Below are 25,904 nucleotides of genomic sequence, written 5' to 3'. Positions count from 1 at the left end.
TTAGCACAAACTGCCAGAGCATTATGAATGGTGGGGGCTGTTTACAGTAAGAGTAGAGACGAGAAATGCAACCAAATAAAAGTTACAGGCTTACAGGAATGGGCCCAAAATGTGGAGAATAATCCGTTTCTTGACAGGATTAAGCCTATAAAAATCGACACGGACGTGAGGCTTTTCCTCTGCTGCAGTGGCAAGATTAAAAGAGAACTTGTGGACACTGATTAAACGAGAAGCCATGAAGCGAAAGGGGAGGTAACGAAATAAGGAAAAGGCAATATAGACTGTAGCGGAGGGTATTGGTAAAGGAGACCTAATCTTGGGCAAAAATGTGGGCATTGCGACGTTTCAGATGCCAAGAGTGGATCACATGTCAGTGGGCAGGGTGAAATACGCTGCACTCACAGCTTTGCCTGGAATACGAAGATACTTTCTGCCTGCTGCATAAGTGACGTGTCCTTTATTGAACTTTAGCTTGATTTATTTTACACCAGGAAAACTATGCAATTTAAAAAATGTTTCTATTAACAGCGTCTGCATTTTCTGTAAGCTTTCCAGGTGTTTAGAGTAGTATTGTTTGCTCCGTGCCCCCAAATGCGACCTCATCCATAAAAGCAGAGACAAAGTAAAGGTCAATGTCTCTCTATAGTACACTTACTTTCATCGTGTTTTCACTCCTCAACGCTGCACGGATTCCATTGTTACATTAATATAGGAGAGGTTTCCACCTTATTGTAAATTGTTAACATGCCACACACATTTAACCCTGCCCCCACGCTCACTGAATCCAGACCATTGCACGCAGAATTACAATTAACATACTTTTCTTCAGACTCGGACGGCCACAAAACTCATTATCTGACTGACTCACCTGTTGGGGGATGCATACAGTGTCACTGTGTCAGAGACGCCGACTTCCCGCTCATGATTCCAGGAAGTGCGCAGCAGCGCACCAAAGATATGTGGCCTGCCTTCGACAGATCCCACTGGACAGGGAGATCGAGCATGCAGCAATCAGCAGCAGAGAGACCACCAGGCCACTCTGCGCACAGTGCAGGGACCTGGCAGCAGAAAGTATTTCCTGCCTCGGGGCCTGCCCTTGAACGTTCGGCAGCTGTGTTCCAAGAGCAGGTGGCCTGCACCAGTGTGAATCCGTCCTAGAACACTGAACCATAGCTCAAGATTCCTGCACCAATCACTTGCTAGATAGAGCCCAGTCATGGGCTTCCAGCCAATCTAAGGCATCCAAAGGCTTTCTGGCAGCATTTCTAATTGGTTGTGACCCCAGAGCACCCGCAGCTCATATATTTTTTGTGATTTCATGTCTACTTGTCCGTCGGACAAAATAGACAATAAATCTTCTTGCCCATAATTAAAATCTACTTGGTTCGGGCGTCGGGCGATACGATTCCCCCACCCCTGTTGAACGCTCGAGCCGGGCCAGAGCCCAGCCCGAGCCTGACCCTTGGCTCTGGCTCAGCTCAAGCCCAAAACGAGCAGAGCTTTCAGGGGAGGCCGTAAGGCTTAGTGACTACAAATGCCGCCCATGTAACATGGGGAGCACGGTCTGAACACGGCCTGGACTCAGCATCCTGTCAATCCGGCACAGCTCCCTGTTTCAAAGATAAAAAGTGTCAAGTAGTCTGTGACTGTGGCGAATCACTCCTATTTCTGTGGGAAAGTTCATGCTATGTGACATAGCTAACAAGCCCAGGAGTGGTGCGCGCGCGCGCTCTAAAGGAATCTTTTAAAAAAGCATGGCGAAGGTGCATGCGTGCGTGCATGCGCGCACAGCCTGCTCTTTTTCAAAGCACATACCCGTGCTTGTGGTGCGCCGCTGCGCACTCCCGCAAGGCATATGCCGCCTCAAGCAAGAGTATGTGCTTTGAAAAAGAGCTGCACAACGGCTAAAGGTCTCCTATGCATCGCATGCACGGTGCGTAGGCAAGACCTAAAAAAGAAAGCCTTAACGTGAGCAATCCATGGTATACTAATTACCCGGTCCGAGACAGATAATCCGCAAGAATCAACAGACTCAACTTCAGTTCCTCCCTCCTCAAAATCTTAATCCAGCACAATAGCGGGTTTAGGGCGTCTAGGTATGAGACACGGTCAATCCCCAATTCCGCATGCACAGGAAACGCAGTAGTGGACTGGGGGACCTGGGCCAATTTGCACAGAAAGTTGTTCTCCATAGTCTGAATCCGATCCACCTTAGTGTACCCCCAAACTTCGCTGCCATAGCGCAGCTGTGCAATACACTTTGCTTGATACATTTTTTAAAGAACCCCTGGTGCCCTGGACCCAAATCTCTCAGCAAAACTAAAAAATGCCGCCATAGTTTTTACGGACTCTGATCTTTTGGCATCCACCAGGGATTTCCAACAATTTTTAACGTCAAATAATACTTCAAGATAAGGCAAGGCCATGACTTTGGCCAAGGCAAAATTGGATACCTTGATGGTCTTGCTGTTTGTGGATTTTGGGCCCTCTACCATTAGATAGGACATTGAAAAATTAACCGAGAGTTCCAGGAATCCCATAAAAGACACATACTTGGTCAGCAGTAAGTCCAACCCCTGTGTGGTCCAAGCCATCAGGACCGCATCATCCGCATATAGCAAAACGGGTTGAAATCTGTTCCTAATACTAGGGCAGTCGGCTGAGACCAATAGGAGCGGGGCAGGACAATAACCTGTTCACATACAAAGTGAACAAAAAAGGTGCAAGTATGCACCCCTGGCGAACCCCACAGCTTGTTGAAAATGATTGTGTACATGCTGCTCTTTGAGAACAAGCATTTGCAATGCAATAGGTCTCGCATTAGGAAAGTTTGAGCTATTGGCATTTTAAATGAAACATTTTTTATTTATGTGTTGGTTTTAATAGCATTGTCATTTACAATGCCAATAGCTTAAACTTTCGCAAATGTGACACCTATTGCATTTGTAATGCAATATGTGTTGAGAGTGAGTCAGTGAGTCAGTGAGTGAGAATGAGTGGGAGAGTCAGTGAGTGAGTGGGAGAGTCAGTCAGTCAGTGGGAGAGTCAGTCAGTGAGTGAGAGAGAGTGGGTGAGTGGGTCAGTGAGAGTCTGGACAGTGAGTGAGTGAGTCAGTGAGTGGGAGAGTCAGTCAGTGAGTGAGAGAGAGTGGGCGAGTTGGTCAGTGAGAGTCTGTTAGTGACAGTGAGTGAGTGAGTGAGTGAGTGAGTGAGTGAGTGAGTGAGTGAGTGAGAGAGTGGGAGAGTAAGTTAGTGAGAGAGTCAGTGTGAAGGAGTCAGTTTGAATGTGAGAGTCAGTGTGAGTGAGTCAGTGTGAGTGAGAGTTAGTGTGAGTGAGAGTGTCGGTGAGAGAGTGAGAGTCTGTGAGAGTGTCAGTGAGAGTGTGAGAGAGTGAGAGTCTGTGAGAGTGTCAGTGAGAGTGTGATAGTCAGTGAGAGTGAGTCAGCCATTAATGCAAGGCATTTGCAGGTAGGGTGAGTACTCTAAAGCTCAACTTTCATTGTGACAATGGTTCGAATATACTGCCATTGCCACTGGGTGTTGTACTCGCTCGCGTCAACATAATCCTGCAGCAAATGGCGTTGGCGTTCAGGGATATTTGTGCAGTTTTAAACGTCATAAAAGCAGTGCTTACAAGGAGTGTGCGTTTTTTTTTTTATTTGCAGTTTTAAAGATCATGAAAGCAGTGCTTACAAAGGGTGTGTGCGATAAAAACATTTTTTGCAGACTTCTTGCATTAACTTTAAGTTGCGTAGGTTCTGACATTAGTGCTAGGAGCGCGCAGTGTGCGCGTACCAAACTACTATTCAAGAAATAAATCTACTTAATATCCTCCTGTGATTGTTAGAGTGGGTGGTTGGGGGGCTGAGCACATACTTATAACTCTGTTAAAGATCATTAAACCAGTGCTTACAAAGGGTGTGTGCGATAATAAAAAAGTTTGCGCACTTCTTGTATTACATATATTTGTAGATTGCTTCTATGGTATAACTTCCCTTGCAAAGTCACCAAATAATAACTTTTGAAAGATGAAAGAGAAGCCCTCTGACGTCATGCCAAGAACAGCCTCGAAGTGTGTCTGTTAAAACGCACAACACGAAAATAACAATAAAAAGTTCATGTTTTCCACCCACGCCGTGCATCAAAAGGGTCACAACAGAGCGTGTCAGGCGTTTGTGCCGAACTGGAAATAGAGTTTGGAGAACAGCTTCGCGAGACCTATTGCATTGCAAATGCTTGTTAAGCTATGCGTTGAAATCTCTGAATCTTCTGCTGTGCCTTATTATATGAAGTAAAGCGTATACCCAGCATTTCTGGGTGCTAAATGGAGCATTATTAACTATTATGACTACAAAGAGATTGCTTAAGGCAAACGTTGGAGGCCGCAGACGCTAATGATGTGCACATCATGCCCCCAACTCAGCTAAAATGTTTTCATTTTAAAAGTATTACATGCGTGGTGGTCCAGTAACTTGAAGAAGCAAGAGCTTGTTATTAAGAAAAGTGCACATTTCCATGTGTTTGAGTGATTTGCATGGAAATGTACGCAATTTAAAATCTGTTGTCATCCTTCTATGAAATGAGTACAACTGCTTAAAGCGTGACCACCATAGAAGCCAGGACCCCTGCCAACTTTAGCGGTCAACCGATGGTTTCTTCTAATGCTGTGGACTGCAGATTACTTGGCATAGTCTATATGCAACTGTTTAACCCCTCCCCTGCTGATGACGGAACCGCTCCGTCATCAGCCGCGGTGGCGCTGTGCTGATGACGGAGCGGTTCCGTCATGGCCCGCCCGACGCGCCTGCGCGGCGCGAATTCCGCGCCTGCGCGGCGCAAATTCCGCGCCTGCGCTGGGCGTTCTATTGAGCGGCGGGGCCATGACGAAACCGCTCAGTCATAAGCACAGCTCAACCGACGCTGGTGACAGGGCGGTTTTGTCACCAGCATGCACCCGCCGCTCTTCCGCCCGCCCCTTAGCACTACGGCGGAATAGTCGCCACAGTGAAGGGGTTAAGTTGCTAAGCAGAACTAATTCTGTATGGAATTGTAAGACGCCTTGAGAAAGGCATCTGTAGGATTGGGCATCAACACTACAAGGTAATCACTTGGCAAACTACTTCAGGGAAGGCGCTGCTGGCACGGTGTGGAGCAGTGTGCCCTGCTGCCCCATGTCTCAGCCAGCCACACAAGAAGCATGGGTTTAGAGCCGCCGGGTGATAGCGCCTCCTTTGAATGCCACCTCTTCTGTAAAGGTCTCTGCTGGGGGTAGATGAAGGAACCACCTGTGATAAGTTCATTGGCATGTATTAAACATTCCTGTTGCCAGTCACTGCTGCTTATGAGGATAGAAACTCTGAGAAGGGAAAAGGCCATTTTGGATGCTTTAGAACGGGCCAAGATAAAAAATCTGCTTGCATCACAGAGTAGATGGGCAGTTTTCGGTTAAGTGAGTCGACCTCCTGCTCTCATGCTCTGCTCAGCAGCAGATCCACCTCGGGAATCTTCAGACCCGTTTCGTTAAAGGAATCCTGGCGCATTTGAGGCCATGTCTACAACTCCGTTTCTAGTGGTTCCAGTCTGTGCCTTGGGATGCTCAAGTTGGTGTACTCCTGGGCAATTAAGAAGAGCTAATAAAACGACCCTAGAACACGTAGCTACTGAAATATTTCTCATAAATGTGGCTGTTGGAGAAGCGCTGTCTCAGGAAGCTGTGATTCACGTTGGGGGGTTGGAGGCTAGAGCAGGCCGCGGGCTGCGTTGCGGGCCCATTGCTGAGTCGGAGGCATGCGCTCACTGAGCAAGGCACATTCAGAAAAGGTGCTAAGGGGCGTTCCTTAAGGCAGGGTTTAGAAAAAGAAATCAATGTACCAGGAATGGTCAACATTCTCACCGTCGCCTGCAGTCGTCCTTTAGAATGTGCTTCCCGCCCCTTCTGTGAGATCTGCGCCTTACTGCCTTTACCTGTCTCTAAATTGCTGCAATATATCATGGACTTCAAAGGCTTGTGTGTTGGCTTTCATTGCAGAGCTGCATGCACTGAGCCCCGCAGACTCTACTGAATAGGGAAGTAAAAAGCACGTAGACCAGCAAAAGTCTGGCCTGGGTAAATTGCGCAAGGCTAAATTGTTATTATTATTTTATTTCTACAAAGACATGCCTTAAAAAAACAAGCATTTGCAATGCAATAGGTCTTGCATTAGGAAAGTTTGAGCTATTGGTCTTGTAAATGACACATTTTTTATTTATGTGTTGGTTTTGAAAATAGCGAAATTAATAGCTTTGTCATTTACAATGCCAATACTTTTAACTTTCGCAAATGTGACACCTACAGCATTTGTAATGCAATATGTGTCGTATTTACGTGACTTACATGTATTGATATTACAAATAACAATGGCTTTTAGTTTTTTTTATTAAAATAAAAGTTATTGTAATCTATAATGGCAATAGCTTAAACGTTTGTAAATAACTTTTGTGAAGATTATGTTCAGTGTATTTTATTGTGAAGAAAATCCAGGAACAGAAGTGAAATATTAACATCCTTTTGTGACATTTGTAATAAAGCTTGAAACATTGAGAGAACATATTTGAACCAGTTTTTGTTGAATGGTTGCACATATTGATGCTGGGGTGGTGCTGAGTGATGTTGTGGTGCCCCTGAGTGATGCTGTCATGGTGCTGAGTGATGCTGTGGTGATGTGATAGACAAAGTGAGGGCGATAGATAGCTAGAGGGAGGGCGATAGATAGAGAGAGTGAGGGTGATAGAGTGAGGGCGATAGATTGATAGAGTGAGGGGCTATAGATAGATAGAGTGAGGGCGATAGATAGAGTGAGGGGCTATAGATAGATAGAGTGAGGGGCTATAGATAGATAGAGTGAGGGCAATAGATAGAGTGAGGGTGATAGATAGATAGAGGGAGGGAGGGCAATAGAAAGCTAGAGGGAGGGCGATAGATAGATAGAGTGAGGGCGATAGAGTGAGTGCGATAGATAGATAGATTGATAGAGTGAGGGGCGATAGATAGATAGAGTGAGGGCGAGAGAGTGAGGGCAATAGATAGATGTAGTGAGGGCGATAAGAGAGTGAGGGCGATAGATAGAGTGAGGGCGATAGATAGAGTGAGGGTGAGAGATAGAGTGAGGGTGATAGACAGATAGATTGATAGAGTGAGGGGCGATAGATTGATAGAGTGAGGGGCGATAGATAGAGTGAGGGCGATAGACAGAGTGAGGGTGATAGATAGAGTGTAATTGTGTGGTGTGTAATTATGTGGCACTGAGTGGTATTGTTTGGAGTGCATGTTGCATTGAGTGCAGTGTAACTATGTAGCATATAATTGTGTGGCACTGAGTGGTATGGTGTGGAGTGTGTTGCATTCAGTAGAGTGTAATTATGTGGCATGTAATTATGTGGCACTGAGTGGTATTTGGAGTGTATGTTGCATTGAGTGCAGTGTAATTATGTGGCACTGAGTGGTATTTGGAGTGTATGTTGCATTGAGTGCAGTGTAATTATGTGGCGTGTAATTTTGTGGCACTGAGTGGTATTTGGAGTGTATGTTGCATTGAGTAGAGTGTAATTATGTTGTGTGTAATTATGTTGCACTGAGTGGTATTATGAGGAGTGTATGTTGTATTCAGTAGAGTGTAATTGTGTGGCGTCGAATTATGTGGCACTGAGTGGTATTGTTTGGAGTGTATGTTGCATTGAGTGCAGTGTAATTATGTAGCATATAATTATGTGGCACAGTGGTATTGTGTGGAGTGTGTGCTGCATTCAGTAGAGTGTAATTATGTGGTGTGTAATTATGTGGCACTGAGTGGTATTTGGAGTGTATGTTGCATTGAGTGCAGTGTAATTATGTTGCATATAACTATGTGGCACTGATTGGTATTTGGAGTGTATGTTGCATTGAGTGAAGTATAATTATGTGGCATGTAATTATGTGGTACTGAGTGGTATTTGGAGTGTATGTTGCATTGAGTGCAGTGTAATTATGTGACGTGTAATTATGTGGCACTGAGTGGTATTTGGAGTGTATGTTGCATTGAGTGCAGTGTAATTATGTGGCGTGTAATTATGTGGCACTGAGTGGTATTTGGAGTGTATGTTGCATTGAGTGCAGTGTAATTATGTGGCGTGTAATTATGTGACACTGAGTGGTCTTTGGAGTGTATGTTGCATTGAGCGCAGTGTAATTATGTGGCGTGTAATTTTGTGGCACTGAGTGGTATTTGGAGTGTATGTTGCATTGAGTAGAGTGTAATTATGTTGTGTGTAATTATGTAGCACTGAGTGGTATTATGAGGAGTGTATGTTGTATTCAGTGGAGTGTAATTGTGTGGCGTGTAATTATGTGGCACTGAGTGGTATTGTTTGGAGTGTATGTTGCATTGAGTGCAGTGTAATTATGTAGCATATAATTATGTGGCACAGTGGTATTGTGTGGAGTGTGTGCTGCATTCAGTAGAGTGTAATTATGTGGTGTGTAATTATGTGGCACTGAGTGGTATTTGGAGTGTATGTTGCATTGAGTGCAGTGTAATTATGTGACGTGTAATTATGTGGCACTGAGTGGTATTTGGAGTGTATGTTGCATTGAGTGCAGTGTAATTATGTGGCGTGTAATTATGTGGCACTGAGTGGTATTTGGAGTGTATGTTGCATTGAGTGCAGTGTAATTATGTGGCGTGTAATTATGTGACACTGAGTGGTCTTTGGAGTGTATGTTGCATTGAGCGCAGTGTAATTCTGTAGCTTATAATTATGTGGCACAGGTAAGCAATGTCCGCCAGTAAGGCCCCCAAAGGCGAGTGCCAATAGGATTTCCATACACCTATGTACCTTAAAAGTAATTTAAAAAATCACACAAGGATAGGGTGCAACAGCTTAAATGTACAAGATGAAACCCGGAAGAAAAATATGTAAAGGAAGAGCCATGGAAACTGCAAAAGAGATTCAACGGTTGTTTTTGAGGGATGCTCTCTCTGAAGGATGGCTCAGTGAGGCAAACATCGATGCAGCGCTATGAAGACCACAGTTCGAATCCCGAAAAGGTCCGCTCAACCGTCCCCCTTCTGAGGGCGGTGAACTGAATACACATTAGTAGAGTGACAGTAACATACACTATTTACAGCACTTAGAAAAACAGTAGTTGTTACACAGAATACCTAATTGATCCTTGCTGATATTTATACGTCCTGGTACTTACCAACTCGGGTACTTCCGAGCCTCCTACATAAAGAGCGTTGTCTTAACATAATTTCGCACAACTGTATGTTGTGTGCTATCATTTTAAGAACATTCAAGCATTTAATTGCCCGTTTTTAATTGATACACGAAGACTTGATTCAGTTAAGAACAACAAACGAGAGGAAGCCAGCTCACAACACACAGGAGAGACCCCATTTGTAGATAGCATACGATACACAGCCTTGAAAAAATCAAGGTGGAAAAACAAACACACAAGGCTGCTTCAATTGTACAGTATGGGAACAGAGAACTGTAATAACTGCGAACACAGCAAGAACTGTCCTCGATCGCAGCCCTCATCCGGCCTATTTAGCTGCCGTTTGGAACGTATCAAAACACAGCCGGAAATAACGCCGTTGTTTATTCCCATCACTGGAAGCAACTTTCAGACACCTGGCGACAAAAGCGCTTCTGTCCCATCCTGCTCCCACACATACACCCGACACTGCAGGATACTTTAAAGCTGTTGTGCCCAGCTTTGTCTTTACGAGGAGTGTTTTAATAACTTATAAATTCCCTATATTGCTTTGGTAATGTATTATACTTTGATGGGAGGGTGAGGCTTAATAAGAGGTAGAATGTGTAAATAATTACAGCTAATCGCTAATTGGTGGCAGGGTCAGTGCTGCATTAAGGCGAGTGCCGACAACCGCATTACTGCACCATTACAAATCGCCACAAGAGAGCGCCAAATTGCAACACATGGCACCAACAGGCCTTACTTCTAGGCGAGGTAGCACTCGAATGGCAAAAGGTAATTTAATCTGGTGCTTAAGATCCTTCTGCTGGAGCAGGGTTGCAGGTCTAAGACAGTAGTGGTGTCTTAAGAGTCTTGTCTGGGTGAGCTTTCCGCAGTAGGAGCAGTGTCACGCAGCAAAGTTTGCATTGTGAAAATGAAAGCGCGCATTGTGCGCTGCAAATGCAAACCAAAAACCAAAGCATGTTTTTAAAAAGTGCGCAGCCTATTTGCAGTGGCAGCTGCTAGGCTTTGAGGACGATGATGGCAGTGGAAGAGCTGATAGGGGGAGCGGGTTGAAGACAACACAGGAAACAGTTGGGATCTGAGGTTGGGCGAGTCAATAAAAAGTTTTTTAAAAAAAGAAAAAAGGATTACGTGGGGTGGGCTGAGGCAGCAACATGGACCTTGCAGAAGTGGGGGGCAGTGTTTGGGGACTTAACAGCACACAAAGGAGAGGACGAGAAACCACATTCACACTCTCGGAACACTAAAAGAACAAGCAGGAAGTGGGATAAGGGAGGGGGTGGCAAATGGTGTGCACTTTCGCGGCCGCTTTGATGTTCTCAGTGGCCACGGGGCTCACTGAGAACATCAAAGCGGCCGCGAAAGTTGTCCCAAAAGCTGCAGGCGGACAAATGGTGCGCGCGCCTGGCGCACATGCACTGTACCCGATCCGCCTACAAACTTTGGGAGCATTTTTGAAAGCCCTTACTTAACTCTTGCAGAGCATCGCTAACGCGATGGCTCAGTGAGACCTAAAAAAGCACTGAGGCTGAGTTTGATGAATGCAGACCAGATATTAATGCTACAATGCTAGGATTGACCCCCAAATCCCTGAGCAAATCCCACAATTTCGCATGGTTCACCCTGTCAATAGCAGACGTCAGGTCCATAAATGCTAGATGTAGAGGTTCAGACCGAGCCACCATATATTTGTTGATAATTAAATGAAGGTTGACGCATTGGTCTGCAGTCGACCTCCTCACCCTACATCCATCCAGGACATCACTCAAGATATTATTCTCTTCTGCCCAGTCAGATAGCCTAATATGAATATGTATATTTCATGAAAAACCAAAGGTTAAGGATAAGTTTTAGTTAGGAAAACTTAATTTCTTCTTTGTATTCAAAACCAACTTAAACTTACACAAACATTAGAAAATCTAAAATTATAGGTATAACTAAAATTTATAATTTACACGTCACTTTCAAATTACTATAAGTCATATTTATAACTTACATTTATAATGTTTGCACCACCTTCAAATTACTATAATCAGTCATCTCAATGAGCCATTATTGCCCTCTCCATTTAAAATAATACACAGCCCTGGGGGATGGGGTCCCCAGGTCCTAAAGAGGCTCGGGTAGGGGGTCTTGTGGCCCCCTCCTCTTTTTTTAAATGGCTTCAGGTGATGGGGTCTCCGGGGCTGATAACAGCTCGGGGTGGGGGTCGCACAATTACAGCCCCCGTTTTGTTTAGAAATGGCCCAGGGGGTTGGGTCCCCAGGGCCTAACAAGGCACGAGTGGGGCCCCGTAGCCCCTCTCTCCTTTATTTAGATAAGCGGCCTCAGTAGATGGGATCCCTGGAGCTGATAACGGCTCGGGGAGGGGGACAGCGTGGCCCACCTCCCATTTATTTTTAGAAATGGCCCTGGGGGAGGGGGCCCCCAGAGCCTAACAAGGCTCAGGGAGGGGGCTGCGTGCCCCCACTCCCCTTTTAGCATATATGTATGGACCTAGGGGATGGGGTCCCCAGGGACTAAAGAGTTTCTGGGAAAGAGAGGTGCCTAGCCCCTATGACCTCTAATAAAAAAGAAGGTTAATTTCAGTGTTTTGTATATCTTAAAACTGAACATTTCACCTAACTATAATGTTACTTCGACCTTTGTTTTTTTTCCAGTGAATTTCAACGTTTAAAAACAAAAAAGGAAAGTAATATTTGATTGCAATACGTTAATCCAACCTCTGCTGCACACGGCCACACGCAGCCGACCCCATGCTGCGTAGGGCATTCGGTAATCCATGGCGGAGGTTGTCCTCAGCCAGGCCCTGTGGTCAACCCTCAAAGGTGGCCAACCCCACACTGCGCATGGCCGTCGACAGTGCATGGCAGGGGATGGCCACAGGGCCTGGCCCTGGGGAACCCAGGGCCTTTTCTTTTTAAGAGGAGGGGTACTCCATTCCCTAGGGCCAATAATTAAAATTAAGGGAAGGGGGACATTCAACCCCCCTCATGGGCCGATTTCGGTCCCGGGGTCCCCATCCGGGGGCCTGACACATATATTTGTGGGAGAGGGGTTATGTGGCTACCCCTCCCGTGCTACTTTTGGGCCCTAGGCACCCTATTCCTGGGGCTCTGGAAACATATTTAAGGGGGCTGCATACCCCCCTCCATGGGCAAATTTTAGCCCCGGGGACCTCATCCCCCTGGGCCCGGCTACATCTGTTAAGGGGGGCACTTGCTCCCCTCCTGGGCCGCACATGGCCCCAGGGACCCCATCTCCTGAGGCCCAGCACATATTTAGGGGGTGGGTGCTTGGAGCTCCCCGCCCCAGGCCACTTTTGGTCCCAGGGACCACATCTCCCGGGGCCCTCCAACATATTTAAGGCAGATTTGGACCCTGGGGACCCCATTCCCTGGGGCCCGGCCGCATATCTGAAAGAGGGGTTCACACGGCTCCCCTCCATGGGCTGATTTTGTCCCCAGAGACCCCATGCCCCAAGGCCTGGCCACATCTCGAAAGTGGGAGGGGGTTAAGCCGGCCCCCCACTCCCTGGCCTGGAGCTCAGCTGCAAAGGGTAGGTGTCCTGGTATCCACCCAGGGACCCACTACACTTTCATTGAGGACTGCGAGGGAGGCCCAAGACCCCGTGTCCATAGCCAGCTCCCCGCATCCAGCAGGGGCCAGCATTATTCCAGGCCACAAGGAGCAGGCAAAAATGATGATCCTTGCTGGCGGGAGCAATCTTTTCATCAGTTTTCTTGCGGGCAGGGAAACAGATGAAAAGTCCGCTCCCAGCTGGCGGGAGCATTTTCAAGCTGCAGCTCGCTGGGAGCGTACTTGGTGTCTGCTCCTGCTTGGCGGGAGATTAGATAATATTTGCGCCAAATGAGAGGAAACACAGGTTTCCCTGCCCTTGCCACTGTGAGCAGGGAAATTTCTATGTCCCAGGGGTGGGCTCCCCAGGACATAGCATGAGCTGGCCCTGGGGGATGGGGCATTAATAGCTCAAGGAGGGGAGTCACGTCTCCTCTTTGTAGATGCTGCCGGGCCCTGGGCAATGGGGTCCTCTGGGCCAAAATTGGCCTGGGGAGGTAGGGCCATGTGCCCCTTCCCCCTTTACAACATGGCTGGGCCTCAGGGGATGGGGCCCTAGACTCCCTAGGATTCAGCAGGTGCTTCAGAAGGCGGTTTAGTAGTCCTCGGGTGCTAAGTTAGGTGAAGTCTCTAGGATTCAGCAGGTGCTTCTGAAGAGAGGTTTAGAAGACCTTGGGAACTAGGTTAGATGCCCTCCCTAGGATTCAACAGGTGCTTCTGAAGAGCGGTTTAGAAGTCCTCAGGTACTAGGTTAGGTGAACTCCCTAACATTAAACAGGGGCTTCTGAAGAGAGGTTTAGAAGTCCTCAGGTACTAGGTTAGGTGAACTCCCTAACATTAAACAGGGGCTTCTGAAGAGAGGTTTAGAAGTCCTCAGGTACTAGGTTAGGTGAACTCCCTAGGATTCAGCAGGTGCTTCTGAGAGCGGTTTAGAAGACCTTGGGTACTAGTTAGGTGGACTGTCTAGGATTTAGTAGGTGCTTCTGAAGAGTGGTTTAGAAGTCCTCGGGTACTAGGTTAGGTGGACTCCCTAGGATTCAGCAGGTGCTCCTGAAGAGCCTACGTGGGATATGGGACAAGAATTAAGCATTCCCAAATAAACTAACGTCTGCTATAGCTGCTTGTATGCAGAAAAAAGAATGAAATGTTCCATCCTAGAAGAAATTAAAACAAATGTACAAGTGTATAAGGGGTGTCACCTATCAGTCATATAGGATGACAGTCCCAACAGCATTCACGGTATGCCAATAGAGGTACTTCAACATAACGTACGTCAATCAAAGCTGCTTACATCAAACTGAAAGACTACAACTGAAGGTTCTTACTACTTACAAAAGGACTCAACTAGGCAGAAGAGACGTCAGCTTACTTCAACTGAGTGGTTACTTCATCCATGGACATTTATTTCAACCTAGTAGACTTTCTTCAACCCAAGAGCTTTACTTCATCCTTACAGTCCTACTGTGAGCAAAGAGACTTACTCTCCAACCGCAGACTCGACGGTGTAAGCCACCCCGTCTTGACTTGTGCAGAAGAGTCGGATACCGTTGAGGGCGGTGTCGTCACTTGCAGAGACGTACTCCTCCAGCTGAAATACAGCAACACAAATACATCATCACTGTTCAAAGGACCATTGCACAGATCAGGACACACAAGAGAGTGGACACAGGTCCACTGCTGGCCGCCCTCCATAACAACAGAAAGCATGGAGCCCGTGCAGGACAACAGGCCTCGACTCAGCAGAAAGGATGCGGTACCTCTACTGGGGCTGCACCGCTGTAGTACCTCTTAGGGAGCAGCTGCTGGCCTGCTGAGCAGGACTTCTGTTCCTCTCATGGGTCTGCAGCCCCCTCTGAGCGGGACAGCTGTACGAATATATACGCCTTTACAACGCATGTTTTAAATCACATGCCGTTACAACGTGGTCGTTGCAACGACTGCGTTGTTACAATGCGAACCATTGCATCGCAAGTTGTTACAACGACTTGCTGTAGGGGGGAGCTGGACTTAGGAACAGTATAATTTACTATTTCTACTCCAGTTTGTGCAACAACAGGGAAGGTGTTGGATTATAAATACAACACCTTCTGCCCCCTACAGCAAGTCCTTGTAACAACTTGCGATGTAATGGTTCGCGTTGGAACAACGCGGTTGTTGTAACGACCGCGTTGTAACGGCATGCGATCTAAAGCATGCGTTGTTTCACAGCTGTACCACCACTGGGGCTGTACCTCCCTTCTGAGCAGGGCAGCTGTACCTTCCTTCTGAGCAAGACTTTTTACCTCTAATGAGGATGCACCCCCTTCTAAGCAGGGCTTCTGTACGTGAAATGGGGCTGCACCTTCCTCCTGAACAGGATTGCTGTGCCTCTTCTGGGGCTGCACCCCTCTCTGAGCAGCGCTGCTGTACCTCTACTGGGGCAGGACATCCCATTTGAGTAGGGCTTCAGTACCTCTACTGGGGCTGACCCCCCTCTGAGCAGGGCTTCTGTACCTCTAATGAGGCTGCACCCCCCCCCCCTCTGAGCAGGGCTTCTGTACATCTTCTGGGGCTCCACCCCCCTCTGAGCAGGGCTGCTGTACCTCTACTGGGGCGGTACCTCCTGTTTTAGTAGGGCTTCTTAACCTCTACTGGGGCTGCACCCCCTCTTATCAGGGCTGCTGTACCTCTTATGGGGCTGAACCCCCCTCTGAGCAGGGCTGCTGTACCTCTTCTGGGGCTGCACCCCCTTCTGAGCAGGGCTTCTGTACCTCTTCTGGGGCTGCACCCCCTTCTGAGCAGGGCTTCTGTACCTCTTCTGGGGCTGCACCCCCCTCTGAGCAGGGCTGCTGTACCTCTTCTGGGGCTGCACCCCCTTCTGAGCAGGGCTTCTGTACCTCTTCTGGGGCTGCACCCCCTTCTGAGCAGGGCTTCTGTACCTCTTCTGGGGCTGCACCCCCTTCTGAGCAGGGCTTCTATACCTCTTCTGGGGCTGCATCCCCTTCTGAGCAGGGCTGCTGTACCTCTAATGGGACCGCACCTCTCCCAATTAAATCCTGTACAATGGGCCTCCCGCATTGTCTCTGAATGGGTCTCCTTGCAATTGGGACAAGGGGAAGCGTCTCCCTCCCATAGGCCTCCAGACACCATCCCTGAGAAGCCCAGGGAGGGGACCCCTCCCATAGACCCTAATTGCAAGTAGACAGTGAATCAACAGGGCACCCGATCGGTTCGGGCCCCCTGCTGATGGGCTGAGTGCGAGGCCCTGGGCAGCTGCCCACGCTGCCCATTCCTAGAGCCGGCCCTGACTGGCACTTGTCGGAACTGAGCGGTGTAGTAACGTGTAGTCCGAGCGCAGGAACTGGAGATCGAGTCCGTACCAGCAGGGCTCAGCAGAAGACACACTGACACAGCAGCTCCTTGTTTGCGTGCTTAGAAAACCGCACGGCGCTGTGAGACGGCAGCACTGAACTGGCACTTCTAAGAAGAAAGCAGCCCCGGCAAGAGAGAGCTCAGGACCAGCCCAGCACTCTTCAGCAGCCTCAGGCATTATTAGAGGGCAAGTGAAGTGTCAGCACTTAGCCGAATTCAGGGGCTATAAGAGTACGGGAGCAGCGCCTCTCAGAAGGACGTAGGCACTGTCCGACAGAGAGCCGCCGTGGCACTTCTCAGCAGGAATCGGGCAGTGATGGGGGGGGGGGCACAGCACAACCACTCCTCCCCACAGTAAAACAGGCACTTTAAACCAAACACAAGGCCAACGCTTCTATGATGGGAAAACGTGGGATGTTGAGTGAAACGGAACCCTCTCTTCTCAGAACAAATTAGCAGTAAGACCACAGCAGTACTTCGGACAGGGTGCAGTAGTGACACTTTTCAAAAGAAAGCATCTAGTAAGATCATGCCTAGTGGGGTGGACTCTATCTCTGCGACGTCGAACGCCGTAATAGCCATGTTTACATGTGAAGTAGTATCTCTCCCAAAAATGAAGCCGCGCTGTTGTATGTTAACTAATTGGGGCATAACAGTTGCCAATCTGTGTGCAAGTATTTTAGCATAAAGTTTAGCGTCAGTATTAATTAATGAGATTGGTCGGTATGACCCCATCTCCTCTTTCGGTTTATTTTTTTTTAGGAAAAATATTATTTTCGCCTTTTTCCATGATTTAGGTGCGTTTCCATTCGTTCCTACTGACTGCATAACTTCTAGTAATAGTAGATCTAGTTCAGGCAGACAGGCCTTGTATAGCTCTAGCGGGATGGTATCTTCCCCTGCTGCTTTTCCCCCGGTCAAGGAGTTGATAGCCTGATGTAGCTCTATCATTGTTAAATCGTCAGACAAAAAGCTCAAATCTGGCCAATCATCATACCTTGGTGTAATTTTATCTATATAGTCCCGTATAAGATCGGAGTCCGGTTGATTTTCTTGGGTTGTATAGAGTTTTATAAAAGCTAGCAAATTGCTCTAGCACTTCCTGTGGATTATTATAAATGTTGTTATCTGACCCCCGAATATTGGAAATTAAGGAGCCTGCTCTAGATTCCGCCACTTTATAAGCCAGAATTCGGCCAATTTTGTCCCCTCCCTCGTATTGAGCTATTTTATATTTGTGGATATTGATACTGTACTTCCGGTAGAGATCTTTCTTTGCATCATTTTTTAATTTATTGAGTTTAAGATTAATATCCATAGAGGTAGGCAAATTATGTCGTAGTGCTAGAGCTAATTGCTCTTCTTGACTAATTATTTGCAATGTTACCCGCGCTTGACTTTGTTTAAGTTCAGCATTCTGCCTAATCACATAAGCCTGTGTAAAGCCCCTGATGCTTGCCTTGCAGGCATCCCATACTATATGACATGAAGCCGAGTTCTTATTGATGCTAATAAATTCAACAAGATGGGTTTTCAGCTGCAAAATATAAAATTGATCTGAGATGAGATATCTAGGAAAGGAAAACATTCTGAGAGGGGTTGCACTATGTGGTATGGAAAACAATATAATTATGGCATTATGATCAGATGAGATGCGAGGGCAGAGGGTCATAGAGCAGGTCTTTAATATATTATCGCTGACCAGGACCATGTCCAATCTGGAGCATAATTTGTGGGGTGCCGAATAGTAAGTATACCCAGGTCGTTTATTGTAAAGGTATCGCCAGGCATCTTTGATGTTATGTAAACGGCAAATGTCTAATATAGCTGCCCTAGTCTTATGCATCCGTTGATGACTATTTGGTCTGGTTGTATCCAATTTATAGTCCATAATACAATTAAAGTCGCCCATAATTATAAGTTCCCCAGCCCAATCCAGTAGTTTAATGTTCAATTGATCGAAGACCCTTGGTTCATCTATATTTGATCCATATACCACACATAGTACAAATATATTATTCTCATACTCAAACTGAGCTATTGCCCATCTACCATCTTTATCGTGAGCAGTCTAGGCATGATCTTACTAGATGCAGAAAAAGCATTTGATCGAGTGGGGTGGAACTATCTCTGGAGTGTACTTTCAAAAATGGGGTTAATGGGAAGGTTTTTGAGAGGGATACAGGCCCTATATAATAACCCCGTTGCTTGTACAAGCTATAACGGCTTAATTTCTTCAGATTTCCCAATTCTGCGTGGTACACGCCAAGGCTGCCCTCTTTCACCTCTTTTATTTGCTCTTTCTTTAGAACCTTTTTTAACGGCCCTCAATTCTCAAAAATTAATTGTTCCTTTCAGCTCGGGCTCAAAGGAGCTCAAGCTGACAGCTTATGCTGATGATATTGCTGTTTACACACATGATATAAATCAGGCTCTAAGAGGAATTAAATTAGAAGCAACTAAATTTGGGGAAGTGTCTGGGTATAGGCTTAATATACAAAAGACTCAAGTAATCGCCAATTATTCACCATCTACGGCCACCCCAGAGATCTGCAAGGTAGCTACCTATCTTGGCGTTAAGATTACGGCTAAAATACAAGACATAAACCATATTAATTACAACAAATTAATTAAATCCACGGCTTTAATTCTAAAGAAATGGCATAGGTTACCTCTGAATATTATCGGTAGAATAAATCTTATTAAGATGAAGGTATTACCTAAATTTTTATATTTTTTTCGATCGATCCCGTTAGCACTGAATAATCATTTTTTTCAAAGATTAGACGGTACCCTTAATAGCTTTATATGGGCCTACAAAAAAGCAAGAAGATCATTGAAAAACTTGAAAAACACTACGAACAAGGGAGGGCTTAATTTTCCTGATTTTAAGTTGTACTTTTGGTCTTCATTTGTTTTACGATTACGTTCTTTACTTCTTAAAGGGGAAAGCTATTTTTTTCATCAATTTATGTTGAAACAAGAGTCAAACATGTTTTTGCTTAGAGTAAATGACCCAAACTATTTCAAGAGGGTAAGGTTCAAGACGGCTAGGGATATAGTAAGGATATGGAAAAACATACTGACTTACAGCAGGACCTCATTTTTTCATCCAAAGTTACCGCTTTGGGGCAACCCAGGTCTTCCAAGTGTCTTTTCCGACATTACTAATAATACCTGGGCTGAGAAGGGAATTAATACTCTGGCCGATCTATATGGCCCACAGGGGTTTGCTGACTTCAGTACGCTTAAAGCAACTTACGATTTGCCAGAATATTCCAGATACAAGTATTTACAGATTCATGATTTTTTAATTAATAAAAAAAAGATTCGAAATATTACGGAATGTGACATATGGACTAGTTTGTATTCTAAAAAAACCAAATCAATCATTAGTGGGGCGTATAAGCTACTCGTAAAATATAAAACAAATGATTTGTCTAAAATAATGGAAAAATGGGGGGTCCTACTTGGTTTAAATGTCACCATGAAGCAAATAGAGAACTCGCTGTCTAATATTAATAAGTTAGTTAGATCTTCCAGCCTTAGGCTACAGCAGTTTAGTACAACTTGTATGCTTTATTACACACTGGCAAGAATCTCTAGGTGGTCCCCTAATTCTGACTTCACAGATCGCACAAAATGCCCTAAATGTCTTGAAATAGCTGCTAATCTAGTACATATGCTATTCTCTTGCCCCAAGCTCAAGCCTTTTTGGGATAAGGTTCAAGATACATGCAGAATCAAGAAGATAGGGCTGCCTACGCTTTCTGCTTCTTTAATTTTGTTAGATTGCAATACCTCCCTAATCCCTCAATCTCCCCTGGCAACAATACTAATTTCATGCGCCAAACTAACTATCGCAAGAGCTTGGATTGCTACGGACCCACCCACTGTTTGGGACTGGTGGGCTCTAGTAATGGAAATATACTCAATGGAACTTGCCTTAGCAAACACAAGGGGTGGACGCTCTCTGGTCAAATTCGAAAGAAAATTGGGAACTTGTTGTTCAACTTAATACGACCTGATACGACTTTATCAAGTCTTATCTTTATTTTTATTTGACTCATTATGAAATATAGAAGCTACTTTCCTCTCGTTGCTTTATGAATTTGTATGTAAACCTGGTATTTTATTAATGATAACCCTAGTACTTCTTATTTCTTATGTATTTGATTTGTATATTATAATTATTTTTTCTTAATATCTTCCATGCCTTGGACATTTATATGTATTGACTTTTTTTTTTGTCTCTTCTTTGTCAGCCTGTTTACAATAAAAAAATTAAAAAAAAAAAAGACACTTTTCAAAAGAAAACTGGCACTTTATGACAGAAAGTGACACTGATCAGCAGGAAGCAGGTATTGTGAGGCAGAAATAACAGGGCCTGCAGGAAGGAGACAGAGTTCGACTGAAGCTCAGTACTGAAAACACCAGTAGCAGCTCTAACTCCAGTTCTGGGTGTACTGTACTGCAGTAGAGTACTGGTGGAACGAAAAGGACATGCATATCTAAGCAGGAATTCGGCAGTCAGACCGTAAGGACAGAACTAAAAATGATTCTGAGTGCCTGCACTTTCTCAATTTCTAAATGCACAGTACTGCTGAGTGCCTGCACTGTCTCAATTTCTACATTTACCGTACCATAGTACAGTACCAGTGAGGCACAGCAGCAAGGAGGCACAGTCACGCTGGTGACTAGTACTGTAAACAAGTTTGAGTGCCTGCACTTTCTCCATTTCTAGAGGCACAGTACTGCAGTACAGTACTGATGAGATAGAAAGAACAGGGCCTGTGTATCTAAGCAGAAAGGAGATGCAGTCATACTGGTGTATGGTACTTATACGACTGAGTGCCCACACTTTCTCCATTTCTTGATGCACAGGACTGTAGAATGCCTGCATTTTTCCATTTCTAGATGCACTGTGCTGCTGAGTGCCTGCATTTTCTGAGTGGTGTCACGATTCACTCCCTGTGCTCTCGTGCCCACCACCAGGGAGCCAAATTGTGGGGCTTTCCAGTATTCTAAAATGCTTCCAGACATTCCCCTGCATGCATATCCTGACTTCCAGGCATTTGGATGCCACTTAGGAATTGACATCCATTCCCAATCCATGCCGGGTTTTGTGGAAGCCAGTCTGCGCATGCTGGAAACTCCATTAACTATAATCCCCTGCTCACTGCTCCATCTCCACCCCTGCCGGCCAAGGATGGGTGGAGGAATCCAGCGCACCTGTGGCTGGCTGCTGCTAGCCTGCTCACACCTGATGCATGTGATTACTGTGAGCTCTTTTAAGCCCCAGCTCCCTTCAGGCCAAGGTTGGTCATTGTAGCTGGGTTCCGGTGAGATCGATCCCTGTTTCCTGAGCTTTTGATATTCCTTGATTCCTGAGCTTTAGTCAATCCTTGTTCCTTGATTCCGGAGCTATAGCTGATCCTTGTGCCTGAACTAGCACTGCCTGCAGTGCTACCTTGACTTCTGAGTTTTAGTAATTCTCTGGCCATGAACTAGCACTGCCTGCAGTGCTACCTTGACTTCTGAGTTTTAGTAATTCTCTGGCCATGAACTAGCACTGCCTGCAGTGCTACCTTGACTTCTGAGTTTTAGTAATTCTCTGGCCATGAACTAGCACTGCCTGCAGTGCTACCTTGACTTCTGAGTTTTAGTAATTTTCTGGCCATGAACTAGCACTGCCTGCAGTGATACCTTGACTCCTGAGCCTTAGCTCAATTCTTGTTCCTGCCCCAGCTCTGCCTTCGATGCTAATTTGTTTTCTTGAATCCTTAACCTGCACTATTCTAGTATACCCTTGTAGCCTCCCCTTCTGCAAATCCTTTTCCAGTCCCTGCCTTTATTCCCATTTCCTTGGTTCCAGTTCCTAGTTTGCTGTCTTTCTATTCTGCTGTCTTACTTCTGTTACCTTGTATGCTTGTTACCTGCTTTCTGCCAAGTGTGCCCTGTGATTTCCTTCCTTTTCTGTTAAGCACAAGCACTCCTGCTTGCTAGCTCCTTGTCTATTGTGCTTGTGTTTAGCTCTACCCCTTTGCTGTTACCACCTTGCGTGTTCCAGTTTGATCGCCAGCATCCGTGGGCACAGCTGACTACGTAGGTGGTGTTTCTTGTTCACTGTGAGTATTGTCTTTGAGTTGTAGTGAGGTCATGGGATTAACTGCAGACATTGCTAAGTTAGCATTAGTTAGTATATGCTTGGCAGCCATTTTGCCGCTTTTGCACGCATTACTACGTGGCTTTATTCTTGTGGATAGTCTGCTGGTGCATTTTCGCATGAGAACTGTCTGCCTTTCACACATTTAGCTGTCACTGTGCTCCTCGCCTGCACAGCGTGTTCAAGGTCAAAAAACAATGTATGCTGTTGATTCACTTTGGTCAGTCCCACGCCCATAGACACAACAGAGAACACAATTGCACTACTGAAAGTCGGGTGCTTTTAATATGGCATTGCATGCATGAAAAGGCACTTGCAGAAATTCATTCCAACAAAGAAGAGCTGTGCTTGCCCTGAGATGTAATTCCTTGCATCTAAACTTGGAGGTATGGGGTCCCCCTGACAAAGCCCAGAGGTCTTCTATAACTATAATAAACTAGCTCATAGCACGGGGAGGGTGGTAAGGCGTTATAGTCCTGTTTCCACTGTCATTATAATATGGTTTCCCCTTTTGTGCTGTATGGAACTGTAACCATGCTGATTATATTCTTCCTATGCATTTTGCTGCTAGTATTGGCTCGTGTACTGCATTATAGAGCACGTTAGTTAAAAGAAACATTTTAAACTATACCGTGTCTCTGTTTAACTCACGTTGTGGACAAGTATGAGTGTTTGAACAAAACAGTGTTCTTCTTCCCGCCATTCCTGAGAGGGTCGGAGTGACATGTTCTAGGATGTCTAATCATTGGTAGCTTCGCTGTAGTACGGAGAACGAATGAGACACTATAGCTAGTCGGATTGGGGTTCTGGACACCGAGGTGGGTTTTCTGGTACACCACTACACACCAAGGGCCCGGTTTCCTACGCATAGTTCTGTGTAAGTGCAGAATCCCTGCAACAAAGTTACAGTTATAACAGCACCATAGGTAAAAGTTCCACAGACCCTGCCTTTGCGCACATATCCTATATGTGGGCATTTTCAGACAGTATCTGTAACAGCAATTGTGGGTGAGGAACTTACTGAGCTTCAGTCTTACCATGTGGAGCTCCTGAGTGCTTTACGCCACATTCCCTTTATTGTTAATGTTGCATTATATATGTGTCTTGCACGTCCGTCCTGGGTGTAGTTAGTCTGAATGCTAAATTGCCTTGTGAATGCCCTTCCTTTCTAAGTCTTAGCCATCTTGTACAGGCTTCCCCTTTGTATCCCTTTTTTCTCCTCTGACTCCTTGTGTGATCCTGGGCAGCGCTGTACTACTCTTTCTATGCACAGTACATTGTCTACCCAGTCCCCAGCCCTTGCTCAAGTCCCTGACTGTGTTTCTGACATAGTCCCGGACAGTCCCCGACACGTGGCTACACTTTCTCTGTTTCTAAATGCACAATGCTGCTGAGTGCCTGCACGTTCTCCATTTCTGGATGCAAAGCGCTGCTGAGTGGCTACTCTTTCTCTGTTTCTAAATGCACAGCGCTGCTGAGTGCCTGCGCGTTCTCCATTTCTGGATGCACAGTGCTGCTAAGTGCCTGCACATTCTCCATTTCTAGATGTACAGTGCTGCTGAGTGGCTACACTTTCTCTGTTTCTAAATGCACAATGCTGCTGAGTGCCTGCACTTTCTTCATTGCTAGATTCTGTGCAGCTCAGTGCCTGCCCTTTCTCAATTTCTAGATGCACAGTGCTGCTGAGTGCCTGCACTTTCTCCATTCCTAGATGCAGAGTGCTGCTGAGGGCCTGCACTTTCTCCAGTTCTAGACTCAGTGCTGCTGAGTGCCTGCACTTTCTCCATTTCTAGATGCACAGTGCTGCAGAGGGCCTGCACTTTCTCCATTTCTAGATGCAGAACTGCTGAGTGACTGCACTTTCTCCATTCCTAGATGCACAGTGCTGCTGAGTGCCTGCACTTTCTTCATTGCTAGATTCTGTGCAGCTGAGTGCCTGCCCTTTCTCAATTTCTAGATGCACAGTGCTGCTGAGTGCCTGCACTTTCTCCATTTCTAGATTCAGTGCTGCTGAGTGCCTGCCCTTTCTCAATTTCTAGATGCACAGTGCTGCTGAGTGCCTGCACTTTCTCCATTTCTAGATTCAGTGCTGCTGAGTGTTTGCACTTTCTCCATTCCTAGATGCAGAGTGCTGCTGAGGGCCTGCACTTTCTCCAGTTCTAGACTCAGTGCTGCTGAGTGCCTGCACTTTCTCCATTTCTAGATGCACAGTGCTGCAGAGGGCCTGCACTTTCTCCATTTCTAGATGCAGAACTGCTGAGTGACTGCACTTTCTCCATTCCTAGATGCACAGTGCTGCTGAGTGCCTGCACTTTCTTCATTGCTAGATTCTGTGCGGCTGAGTGCCTGCCCTTTCTCAATTTCTAGATGCACAGTGCTGCTGAGTGCCTGCACTTTCTCCATTTCTAGATTCAGTGCTGCTGAGTGTTTGCACTTTCTCCATTCCTAGATGCAGAGTGCTGCTGAGGACCTGCACTTTCTCCAGTTCTAGACTCAGTGCTGCTGAGTGCCTGCACTTTCTCCATTTCTAGATGCCGTGCTGCTAAGGGCCTGCACTTTCTCCATTTCTAGATGCACAGTGCGTCAGCCCAAGTGGCTCGGAAGTGACAGAGGGACACATCAGACAGTACCTGTACACTGTACCCGGTGGCGTAGGACCCCTCGGGGCACATGTCTATCCAGGTCCAGGACCCCCAAGGGCCGCCGTTGGTCACACTGATGCTGCTGTAGTACTGTCTTCCCGCAAAGGTGCCATTGGCCTTGATCTCGGTGCCATGGGCGGACTGGAGGCAGAAGGCAAGGGCGCACAGGAGGCCTGGGAGCGACAACATCATTCACAGAGACAGGGGAGGCCAGAAGCTTCCCTCCCCGGGAACCACCGCCTTTTATGCACCTGGTCCAGCCCCCCTGCCTTGTGTACACAGTGCTGGAGGGACGACAGGTGGCCCGCTGGCCCCTGTGGAGAGAAGGTTCAAATGCCAGCCGGCCAATAAGGGGCAAATTGGGCTGTAGGGATGGTTCCCACACTGCACTGGACAAACATAAACAAACAGCTTTTGAATAGCGCCACACTGTCACCCCTAGGGGTATCTGGGCACTGAGAGTGCCAAGTCTCCATCAAAAAGCCAGGTCTTGAGTTTCTTCCTGCAGTCTGCCAGTGAGGGTGCTGTTCGGGAGGAGGGTGGGGGGGCAGGTCATACCAGGTCTTGAGGGCGATGTAGGAGAAGGCCCAGCCCCCGCTGCAACTGCGTCAGATGCGGGGAGTGAGTGGGAGGGTAAGTGAGGCGGAGCGCAGGTGTCTTGTGGGCAGATGGAAGTTCAGTTGATGGAGAAACATACCTCCTGCTTTTAATATAGGTTTTTATTTTCCTGCTGCAGTTTACTCTTGCACGGTGCACGCTGTGAAATGAGTCACTTCTCTGGGCCTGTGAGAGTTCAGGCTGTGTGTGGGTGTGTATAACGGGCGTGATTGACAGCTCTGATGGAAGGCTGTGGCGCAGAGGTCGAGCAAGTGCCAGTAACTCACAGTGCCTTTCAGTGGGTCATAAAGCTGTTCAGAATACATGCT

The 25,904-nt window shown here is 46.5% G+C and overlaps 1 protein-coding gene and 1 long non-coding RNA gene across 2 annotated transcripts in view; one reads left to right on the top strand and one right to left on the bottom strand.

Annotated features, from left to right (window-relative positions):
• LOC147689389 (vitelline membrane outer layer protein 1-like) overlaps window positions 1-25,492 on the bottom strand; it is a 32,399-nt gene extending 6,907 nt beyond the window's left edge. The window contains exons 1-2 of the mRNA XM_086942189.1: window positions 24,967-25,492; window positions 14,301-14,407 (exon numbers count right to left, since the gene is read on the bottom strand). Of these exons, the coding sequence (XP_086798315.1) occupies window positions 14,301-14,407; window positions 24,967-25,170 (311 nt within the window). The 5' untranslated portion in view covers window positions 25,171-25,492. The remainder of the gene's footprint in view (window positions 1-14,300; window positions 14,408-24,966) is intronic.
• LOC147689390 (uncharacterized) lies at window positions 3,646-10,194 on the top strand. Its single transcript, XR_015300726.1, has 4 exons — window positions 3,646-6,632; window positions 6,879-7,123; window positions 7,245-8,199; window positions 8,750-10,194. It is a non-coding gene; the product is annotated as an uncharacterized LOC147689390 (long non-coding RNA).
• Window positions 25,493-25,904: the final 412 nt, after the last annotated feature.

The sequence above is a fragment of the Lissotriton vulgaris genome, chromosome 10 (assembly GCF_964263255.1).
Source record: "Lissotriton vulgaris chromosome 10, aLisVul1.2, whole genome shotgun sequence".
NCBI lineage: Eukaryota > Metazoa > Chordata > Amphibia > Caudata > Salamandridae > Lissotriton > Lissotriton vulgaris.
Note: the sequence above shows the minus strand (reverse complement) of the source record. Positions and strands in the feature narration are given on the sequence as shown.